This window comes from Excalfactoria chinensis, chromosome 16 (assembly GCF_039878825.1).
Source record: "Excalfactoria chinensis isolate bCotChi1 chromosome 16, bCotChi1.hap2, whole genome shotgun sequence".
Classification (NCBI taxonomy): domain Eukaryota; kingdom Metazoa; phylum Chordata; class Aves; order Galliformes; family Phasianidae; genus Excalfactoria; species Excalfactoria chinensis.
In genome coordinates this window covers 3,732,777-3,744,077 of record NC_092840.1, presented here as the reverse complement: position 1 = coordinate 3,744,077, position 11,301 = coordinate 3,732,777, and the positions used below count along the sequence as shown (strand labels likewise).

At 43.0% G+C, this 11,301-nt stretch overlaps 1 protein-coding gene across 1 annotated transcript; it reads right to left on the bottom strand.

The window, feature by feature from the left end:
• Window positions 1–2,189: 2,189 nt before the first annotated feature.
• On the bottom strand, window positions 2,190–10,316 carry YWHAH (tyrosine 3-monooxygenase/tryptophan 5-monooxygenase activation protein eta). The gene is made up of 2 exons (XM_072351005.1): window positions 9,882–10,316; window positions 2,190–3,624 (listed from the first exon to the last, which is right to left on the bottom strand). The coding sequence occupies exons 1-2, from the start codon at window positions 9,966–9,968 to the stop codon at window positions 2,968–2,970; spliced, it is 744 nt and encodes a 247-aa protein (XP_072207106.1). The 5' UTR covers window positions 9,969–10,316; the 3' UTR covers window positions 2,190–2,967.
• Window positions 10,317–11,301: the final 985 nt, after the last annotated feature.

Below are 11,301 nucleotides of genomic sequence, written 5' to 3'. Positions count from 1 at the left end.
ACATTAATACACCCACGTAATTTCACCTACCTGCCTTGAAGCTCATCCTCCTCAAAAGAGCTTGATCATTACTGAGATCTTTTCCAGACGTACTGAGATATATTTGAATTATGTTACAAGCCCACACGTGGCCCATAACTGCATGCTGCTCATTTGGAGGAATACAACCCACCAGCTGCTCCTCATTGTTGAACTTTTAACTTCCATGTTTCAGATGTTCTAATGCAAGCCCAACTTGAGATAATCTCCTACTCACATAATTCTGCCTTGCTGGGAGCACTCAGCAATAAGCTGTCCACACTTGTCAGTTCACGACCAAACTTCAGGTCACCTTGTAATAAGGAAGCTCTTGCTATTCATATAGTTCTTCTGGAGAGATCCTCTAAAGATTCTAGAGAAGAAATTCTTAGAAAGCAGTATTTAATTTCCAGCCATGTTTACTTATGCTACTAGATCTTGACACCTAGTATAAAACCTAGACAGTTTCCAGCCATCTGAATAAAACACTGTAAGAATATAGTGGAGAAGTAATTAATTATAACTTCAGTTTTATACATATCTTCCTAACATCTTCTCATCTGCTTGTATTTATGGCTATAACTTATTAATTTGTTGAAATTTACACTGCTTAGAAGTTACCCTTCCAGCAAATTAAACCACTTCAAAATGGAACTTTATACTTCCTGACAGGCAGCAAAGATTTACACAGACCAATGGCAATCCAGGAAAATACACCCTGAAATCGTAACATTTCACAGAATGCCATTCATTTCTATTTAGGACCTTAGGCACAAGTTCAGTAGCTAATCTTCAACAACCTAGCCTGGAGAAGTTGGGAGACCCACTGACAAAGGAGCTGCGTAAAGCAGTAACTAGAATAAGAAAAGATGCTTCAGCCCTTAATTAACAACATATATATGTGTGTGTATATATATATATGTATATATATATATAACTATCTACAAAAACACAAAGAAATTAAATTTAGCAATTACCAACAGTGATTTACTAGCTACATAATTTCAATATAAGAAGACAGTTTTATTGTCAAAGTTTCATTTTGGTTCCATTTGGCATGTATGCTTATTTGAGAGGAAAGGAAGGAAGAAAAAATGTTGAAGCACCATATCTGAGACAGGTGAAGTCCAAAAAGAGTATTACTGGTCAGAAAGCTCTTATAAATAATTGGAGACAAGGGGAACTCAAACATTTGTGAACTGTTTGAGCAAAAAGAGCATATAGGAAAAAATAACTTCCAGGGCAGGCCATGGGCACACAGCAGTAATTGGTATTAAGGACATAATTCACACTGCTTCAATAAGATATCGAGCATGTTGAGATCATACAAGAGCACAACATCAAGGTTAACTTACACCTTTTTCAGATGTTGTACAAGTATTCTGATTATCACAATTGTAACTAATATGATACATCTAGAATTACCCAGGAGACTAGAAAATATATGAACAAATCTATCCTTAAAAAATTAATTCTACAGATATTTAAAAGAAAACAGCTCGCTGTTTTTAAAAAGTATGAGAAGTTCCTGCTATGGGCTTTTAGCACACTAATATTTATTAAGTCATAGAAAAATGGATCAAGAATTGAGAACTTACATGGTCTTTGAGCTAGTCCAGGTGCCAGTAGCAGTCTGGATACAGCCACACGTAACAAGTTAGCAACAACAGCTAACTTTTCCTGCTTTTCTAATACATCAGTACAGAAGCATGGATGGAATCAATAAATATATTCTAACTGTTGGGGAAAAAAAAGCAAAATGTAAGACAGGGGACTAGATTTCAGTTGCTAGAACAGAGGCATTCTCTAAGAATAAATCTGCTTCTGCTAGAATTAAGTAACTACAAAAGAACACTACTGGAATTTTCATGTGTACGTATAATTAGGCAGTTAGCACTTCCAAACAAAAACAAAAACCAAACCAAAAAGAACACTTTAGAAGTTACTGTAGGCAAAAGGAAATAATGTAAGTCTCTACACTGGTGTAAAATCATCTAACACACACTTTAGGAAACTCCCATTTTACCTTCTTTCTTCATTTTTGCATAATGTTCTTTGCTCATTTGTTTTTAGTGCACAAGACATCTTCTCATTAATGAAATGTTTTAACTTACCAGTGCTATACTAAGTAACTCAATCTTTGCTCTGAACAAAAGACAGGACAGCTTACGTAGAGATAATATTCCCCGAAGCAGCATTTTATTTTATTTAATTCCAAAGCATTTAATTTAGAAGTCTGGCATCTCGGTCATCCATCTTAACATGGGCTAATATTGACATAGTGTTGTCAGAATACACAGACAACTAAACAGCCAAAGAGTTTACAAAAAAATAAATTCATGATTCTTCAAAACATCTGCAGGTTACAAGTATCAAAACTCTTATGTAGATGCACCGCATTAAAATAAACTGTGCACATAAGTTAAGAGGCAAAAAAAAATTTGCTACCAAAACTTCACATTTCAAACAGTTTATTGTAAACTGATGAACAGGGCTGTCATTACACATCAGCTTAACTGTTTGCACTGACTGAACAAAAAATTGAAGTGGCTATTTTACATCGCATGCACAAAATGTACTGCTTAACAGAACAGTCAGCTCAGTTCAAATGGCAAAAATTGTAAATGGAATCTAATCATCCTCAGTTGTTCTCCATTATTCTTTCCCATCTGTTCTAATCAACAGGCAAACTAAAAATGTCTCATTTAGTAAATATCTTTCTGCACTGTTAAAGTGCAACTAAGATAACCAGGGCCAATAAACCAATCAATCCATCAACACCCACGAAGGCTCATCTGAAACTGCTTCTTGATAAAGTGGACAGCAAATCTGAACAGCTGTACAATACAGATATGCTTAGCACTAGACAGTTAGTGTGACTGTGGCAAGGTAATATTGGTGATGACAGGGATTGTTAAGTGGATGAAAGACAGATCAGAGGAATGCTTTTTAATTATTGCCCTCTCCTGCTTCTTCATCTTGCTGGTCACTCGTCCACAGAGTGAGGTTATCTCGAAGTAACTGCATGATGAGAGTGGAGTCCTTGTAGGAATCCTCATTTAGTGTGTCCAGCTCTGCTATGGCATCATCAAAGGCTTGTTTGGCTAAAAGGCAGGCTTGCTCAGGAGCATTCTGGATTTCATAGTAGAACACGGAGAAATTGAGTGCCAGCCCAAGCCTAATCGGGTGAGTAGGCTGCATGTGCTCTTTGCTGATTTCAAAGGCCTCTTTATAGGCAGCTTCCGAGGCTTCCACAACACTGTTCTTCTTCTCTCCAGCAGCAACTTCTGCCAAATAGCGGTAATAATCTCCTTTCATTTTCAGATAAAAAACCTTACTCTCATACTGGAAGTCATTGCAGTTCTTGATCAAGTACTTATCAAGGAGAGCCAAAACATCATTGCAGACTGTCTCAAGTTCCTTTTCTATCTTCTCCCTATAGGCTTTAACCTTCTCCAGCTTCTTCTCATTCCCATCAGCCATGGTCTTCTGCTCTATGCTGCTGATGACACGCCAGGACGATCGTCTTGCTCCGACTACATTCTTGTAGGCTACAGACAGCAGGTTTCTGTCCTCATTTGAGAGAGGCTCATTCAGCTCAGTTACCTGAAAATACACACAAAGATCAAATTCAAAGGGTTTATCTTCAGAAATGACAAGTTCCCTTCAACACCTCCATCATGAAATACAAAGTTTGAAATTCTTTTTGGATCTCGAAATTCCTTCTAGCCAGAAAACAGTTTGTAACACCTAAACTTGAAAGCTGTTTCTGTAGTCGAGTCCCAAAAGAATGAAACTCCCCCCAGTTCCACTGTAATAGAATTACAAAGCACATTCACCAAGAAAGAGTGAGTCAGGCTGGTGTAAAAGAAACATTTGGAGTACTTACTTTGTAGAAGTCTTAGCTAAAATTATGCAGACTACAAAGTTAATAATTTAAATGTACCTAGAATATCAGTTTTATGAATCTGAAATGCAGCACAGACACTGGAAACTTGAATTTCTTTCCCATGCTGCTTTACTGTCATTCAACAGCAGAGATAAATGCGCTGCAGTCAAAAGGGAATTAGTGCTTCATACTGTCTTTCATTTACTGAGTGGCCAATTACACAAAGTAATACAGAAGCTGGCCTGATTTCTGTTGACTGGTGGCTGCAGGCAGGTTTCAAGGATAGGATATAAAAGAAATTGCACAGGACTGGAACAAATGAGCGTTATTTTTTATTTCAGAAAAAAAAAACCAACTGAATTCTTACTACTAAAGCTGCAGTAAGGGAAAGGCAGAACATCCATGACTACATTTAGGCCTGTTTCACTTTGTGCTGGTTAGAAAAAAGGCCTTTCAGACTTACAATCACTCAGATTCCTTCAAATTTTGCAAGTTTACAAATGTGAAATTAAGTTCATAGGAATTAACTGAAAATCACAGCTCCACCACTTTACACACTCTTGATTAGTTGCAGTGGAAGTCACTAGAACTGTAAGCATACGCACTTCCAATTGAAGATAAACCTATCATTGCTCATGCACTACTAAAATTAACTACCTTCCAAAAAAGTGCATGTTTCCATGACACACAGTGTCTGCAGACAAATTTGCAAGCTACAAGTAACTGTCACAAACATTTACTCTTTTGAGACCAATGGTGTAATCAGTGCACTATCCAGTAAACACGGATCCTGCCAAGCCTGAAAAAGCAACCGTAAAAATTAACTTTCTCAGAAAGGGAAATTACCTCCAATTGAGTTATCTCCAAAATACCTTTTCCCCGCAGCTCTGGGAGCTGAACTCCTAAAAGACACAACTGTGCCCACCCTGATACAACGACAGACAACCTACAGATGGTAAATGCACAGAAATCAACTCAAGGTAATTGTCACAAGCTTATTCACAGCTTCTATGACCCATCTCTACTCAGATCCATCTCTATCATCCTCTCTACTAAAGACATCAGTTCCCTCAGGATGTGAAGGCTCAGCTAAGGCCTTTTTATTCCCCCAGTCTGTTAAAATAGTGTGTTTTAACAGAAATTGAATTAAAAATAAAATCAAACCCACCAGATTACTACTTGGCCATTCCAGTGGTGGACACCTAAGCCGTACTCTGCAGTACCTAGCAAATGCCATGGGAACCATAAAAAAAAACCATCACGTAAACTGACATTTTCACTATGCTATAGCTGGTGCATTTACTTACAGAGATAGCTTCTATCTGTTTTCAAGATTTCATCCCATTTGACACAAGACAAATATAATCCAACAGCAGTATCATCAGCCTTGAAAGAGTATTCTAGATTTTTCCTAGTCTATTTTCCCCTCTCCAGACATTACTCATTTTCAGTTGCAGAAAACATCCACCCTGAAATGTTGGTTCATAAACTCCACTTGTACAGGATACAGCACTTGCAAAAATTCAACCCCTCAAATGCCTTTCCACCCTTCTTTTCTTTCACCATAACTGAATTACTTTTCAGATACAGTACAATTGAAGTGCCAGTACCGCACCACTTCTGCGTGTAATTTATATCCCTTGGCAGAAGCTGTTAACAGTGTAAAAACTGATAACCACTTTTCACATGAGCAGCACCTAGCAGGAGTGCAGAAACTCAGCGTAACAAGTCATTTCCCACTTGCGATTCTTCTCATGGCAGAAGTTTCCAATGCTTACAGCAGAACTCTCCTTTTAGTGTCTACAGCCCTGACACAAATGGCTACATTACAAGAAGGTAGAATGAAAGGAAAGCATTGGACCTTTAAGAACTATCAATGGCTTCATCAATTTCAGAGAGATCAGCAAACTGCACAAAAACTGATGCGTTTCTCTTCATGTGTTGGGATGACGTAGAAAAGATGCAAAATGCTAAAGGAAATGTTTCTTGTTTTCTGTTCCACCTACAGCACTAACTAGAGTTGATGATCCCTTAAGAAGTGCACTTCTACTTTTTTGATCTAGATCTTTTTTTATTATAAAGGCTATCAGGAAAAACAAGAGCACTTCAAGAAAAAGCTGTTTGTAGTATGACTTCTAAGTAGTACTAACTTCCTGACATCTAACTATACTTTTCTTATGCAAACTTCTGACACCGAAGTTTGCATCATCTTGCCAAGGAGTGTAAGATAATGCCAGCTGACTGTACAGGCAATGATCTACTAACAGTTCACAAGTGTTAAAAAAACACTAAATCGTTTTGGTTCTCTAGTGCTTAGAGATATCTCCTCCTCAGCTCTTTGCCCAAAGTGCTCTCATAGTTAAGAGAGAAAGAAATGAAAGTATATAAAAGGAATCCTGTCCACAACTCTGGCCTACTTAGAGCAAAACTGACTTCCATTAGCGTGATCCCGCATGGGCCGCATTAAGCCAAGTTAAGTTTACATTGTAAACTCACCACAGCAATGGTTCTGTAATTGACAGCAGACAAATGCACTGTCAGGTTACTGAACAGCATCACCCTGACCCAGGTAAACTGCATGCATGTGACCGTACTCGTTCTGTTACCAAGAACATGTTTGTCAGAGCTTGGGCAAGTTCTTCATGAGCTGCTGCAGTAAAAGACTGCACCTGAGCAGGAAAGCCACATTTAATCATCACAGCCTGAGAAGGCTCATAATGAATACTGTTCATTATTTCTGAACAAACCAGATGAATTCACTTAACCCAGAGCAGTACCTTGCATCGTGTTGCTTCAGCTATTTGGGGCTTTTTTTTTTTGTTACAGATAGATTTACCATACAAAACCACAGTGGAAGTCATCTCATAGCAGGGAAGAATATTGTTCACATTAAAGCTCTATACCATGACTCAATATTCTAGGAGTGAAGAAAATGTTTTTCACATGACTCACTTTAAAATTACACACCTCACATAACTGAGATTCATCTCAATTTTAAAGACCTGCTACATACTTTGACTAAAAAAGCAATACAGATTAAAAAACTACTACATCCTATGTCTTGGAATTAACACTGACTGAAAGACTCGGTTCATAAAGTAAAACTGTTCAACTATTTAGTATTTATTGTCAACATTTATTTATTGTCAATTTCTAGAACAGTCTAACACCAAAAGTATTCAAGTTCCCAACCTGCTCAATATTTGTTCCAACAAGCCAGCGCTTTTATCACTCAACAACAGAAGTATGTTCTTATCCAGTGTGTTTGGAAGTGAATTTTTACCTACCATGTAGATTAGTTCAAACAGTTGGAACCTTAAAGTGGTACTTACTGCAGTGAGACTGCCACCACCCCTGGAAGGATGCAACTTGGGAGAGGCACTTTTACATATACATGAAAATAATTTTCACTGAACTCATTGCTTTATAACAGTAGCTATTTATGTAATTAAGCTGCTAACAGAAGTATATTTGTAAGTACAGATACAGAAATAGCACAATCCTAAGAACAAAGGGCAACAAGAAATGTATTCTTTAAAGGTAGGTTCCTTATTTCAGCTACCACAGCTGTATCACCCAGCTTTTCTACAGAAGACTGAACAGACAGGGCTGAACAACGAGCGTTTCTCCAGCGTTATATCAGCTGCTGATGTGACAGTCTCATCATGTATTTTTCTTCCCTGGAAGTACAAATATGCTTTTGCTACAATAATCTTTGGCATTTTATGCTTTAAGAGCAACTACCAGGCTGCTGACAATATTTTGTACTGTAGAAACATGCTGATAAATACCTGGAGCTGAAATTAATCACTTGCATTTCCATTACACTGGAAATACAGCATTTTCACACAGCACCTTTAAAAAAGAAATAAGTTACGTGAAGAAATATTTTAAAGAAGCTTTTCAAATCAAAGTATCCTGCAGTGACAATAGATATCTGATAATAGATATCCGATTTACAATATTGGTTTCCTGTTGAAGGAAGTCTGACATCTGAGTGTACAATGTGCTTAAGCTCACACCTATGAAATCAACTCAAATCGAAAAAGGAAAGATTACATGAACAGCTTAATAGGAGCAACCACTGCCCTTTAGATTCAGCTTAATTTTTTATATTTCAGTACTTGTAACATTTCATACATGCTAAAGACAGCTCACCTACGTTAGCAAGCTCCAAATTACAGAAGCTCATTATTATACAACTTCTTGCAAAGCAAAATGGGATTACAGAATACTGCAATGAATGAAAACTGAACAATAGTTCAGTTTAAGATGCCAAGTGAACACACACACACACTAGTTACTTCTACTTCATATACTTCCTGATGCACACAAACCATGTTCTTTTTCCTTCACATATTCAGGGAACCACATATATACCACAGGTCAGCAACAGTTGGGGGGGAAAAAAAGCTACCAGCTACAGCTAGAAATGGTGTCTTCCAGAGCAGCAGTGGATCTCAGTGAGTTCTTGGTTGCATCCTTCAGAAATAGCAATGAAAAGTGTTCTTGAGATTAATTGAGCCATTACTACTTCACTGTAGGTATAAGGAATTCTAGTAATATCACTGAAACACAACTAATTTATGTTGACTACGTTTAATATTGAGATACTCAGAAGCATTTGTGCTTCAGAACTAGATTGATGCTGGCATTTATTATGTCACTCTAAATAGTTACATTAAGAAGCAAGATAATGTCTAATTCCTGCCCTGATTTAAGAGATGTAACATATATCACACAGTCCCCAAAGGAGACTTTCAGCAAGAATCAGGCTATGATGTGAACTTAATTTGCAGCTGCTCTTTCAAACCAAAGTCCTCTCATGGCTTTAAAGCATCACTCTCAAGAGAAACCAGGGTCCTCTTGGGGCCTTCTGGTGTTCACAAAAAAACACACCAGATGAACAAGGTGAAATCAGTTAGATACAGCAAAGACACTGCTAAGCATTTACCAGCATGAGCTTCATAACTCAGATGTGTTTTGTTTTTTATAAGAAGAGACACTAGACATGAAGTTTGGTCATTCTCCAGTTTTATTATGTACCGGTACAAACAGGTCAGTACAATTCATTTTCATCGCAGCTGTAGCTTAGTGTTAAACACATGTCAGTATTCAACTGCGTAAGGAACGCACAGAGAATGTTACCCTACAAAAAGAGGCAAGAAGGCAACGTTAAAGCTTAAGAAACAGATTCTGCGTGCACCGAGTAGCTTCTATATCCGGATGCAATCACAGCTCCATCTCTGAATCGCAGCACTCACGTCCGTGGGCCCTATTCGGAGCCTCTACGGCAGAACCCTCTAGAAAAGGAAGGGGCTCCTCCTGCCTCGCGGTGCCCAGCCCCAACCCCCTTCCTCCCTCCCACCTCCCCCTCCCCGCCCCAAGCGGCCATCCCACCCCGCCCAACGCCCCTTCAGCCCCGGATGGGGGCGCACCGCACGGTCGCAGCTCCAGCCTCTGCGCCGCCAAGAGCGACCTCAAGCGCGGTGTAGCGCGGTGTAGCGCGGTGCGGCGGCTCAGCGCGCTCCCTCCACCCGGAGGCGGGCGGCGTTCAAACGGCCGCACCGCGCCCCATTGGCGGCGAGGGGACGGCCACACCCCCGGGAAGGGACAGCGCGGGGAGCGGGAGGCGCCGTTATGAGGGGAAGAGGGAAACGAGGGAGGGAGAGAACCATCTCCGAAGGGACGGGGGCTACGAGGCTCGGGGCTACGGGGTTCGGGGCCGCCGCCCGGCTCCGCGCCGCACAGGGCGGGAAGTGCCTCCGCCGGAAGGCCCCGCTCCCACCCAACGCCCCCTCAGTGCCACGGGTGGGACGCGGCGGCCGCTTCCTGCCCAGACCCACCCCGTGCCGCTCCGGGCAGGCCCGGCCGTCCTTCCTCACCGCCTCCCGTCCCTCCCGCCGCCGCCCACCCCGTACACTCCTCCTTCCCGGGCACGAAGCGCGGCCGCCACGCCGCCCGCCCCACTCACCGATTTCATGGCTGAGGCCATATCGTCGTATCTCTCCGCCTGCTCGGCCAGGCGGGCTCGCTGCAGCAGCTGCTCTCGGTCCCCCATGGCCGCTTCCGTGGTGTCTGCCGGGCTGGGCGCTGAGCCCCTCAGGCGGTGAGGAGAGGGGCGGGGGGTCCGCGCCGGCGGTGCGAGTAGACGAGCGCGTGTGGAGAGCGCAGCGCAGCCGCCGCCTCTCGCCCGCTCAACGGGCGACCGTTAGGCTCGCCAAGCCTCACGTGCGGCCGACGGTCGGCGCCTCTCAGCCGCGGGCTGTGGGCTGCAAGCTGCGGTCCGTAAGCTGCGGGCTGTGGGCTGTGGGCTGCAAGCCTTGCGCCCGCTGCGTGCCGCCGGTGCCGCGTGCAAGCTCACCCCGCACCGCCCGCCTCGGAGCCTCGCGCTGCTGCCGCCGCCTGCGCCTGCGCGCTGGGAAGGCAACGAGGGGGCGGAGCCGAGGGGACCGCAGGGGAGGGGAGGGGGGCGCCGCTCCCGCGCGTTCTATTTCTAGGTGACGTCACTTGCTATAAATAGCCATCCCGGGGCGCCGGCCGGGGGGAGGCGCATGCGCACTGCGAGTGCTGCATTTTACTGCTGCAAAGGTGGAGGTGGGCGATGGGCGTCGCGTTGCGGAGCCGGGCGGCGCCCCGCAGTGCAGCTCGTGCAGCTCCGGGAGCAGCTGCTCGGCTGCACGGGTGCGGTTCCGGCGGGTGTAGCCTGGCTCTGGTCTCCATCCTCAGAGCTGCCGCTACACCGGGCTGTACCCGCGTCTTGCTCTTTAATAGCTGAGCCCTTTAAGAAATCGAATGGCCGTACATCGAGATCGTCGCTAAGAAACAGCGCCGCGCCACGCGCTGCTGTGTGTAGGGCTGGCAGTGAGCGGTGCACGCCCGGAGCTCCGTGCAGCACTCGGCGCTCCCTGCCTGCCCTGCCTGCTGCTGTACTGCAGCCCCATGAAAACCAGGAATGATACAACGCAGGGAGCTCACACCTTCAGCCTTGTGTTGGTTCAATGAGTCCTACTACGATTGCATACGGTTTTCTTTCTGTTCCTGCATGAGCATTTGTAGGATGCACCTGATGCAAGCCTAGTGATATTCCAGTGCATTTGTTACTGTTAGAATCCTGGCGGTGCATCCCTACAATGAAGTGAGATTAGTGCCCATCAGGAAGGGAGGGTGCTGTAACCAGTGACAAGATTGGAGCAGAAGATAGGAGAGGGTGTAGCTGAAGTGTGATGATTCTTAACCAAACCTCAAGAGACTATAATTTCAATGATATATTTTCTGGCCAAACTGTACAGCAGAGTTTAACAAGCAACAGAACTCTTTAGGCTGTCACAGCGTGTGTGAAAACATTCTACTGCTTGCCCTATTTCAAGCTCTTAAAGCCTTCTGGATGTTCG

Coding starts and splice junctions, on each gene's coding strand:
- YWHAH (XM_072351005.1), bottom strand. CDS start 9,968: ATGGGGGACCGAGAGCAGCTGCTGCAGCGAGCCCGCCTGGCCGAGCAG. Junction 3,625..9,881: donor TGGCCTCAGCCATGAAATCG/GTGAGTGGGGCG, acceptor GTGTATTTTCAG/GTAACTGAGCTGAATGAGCC.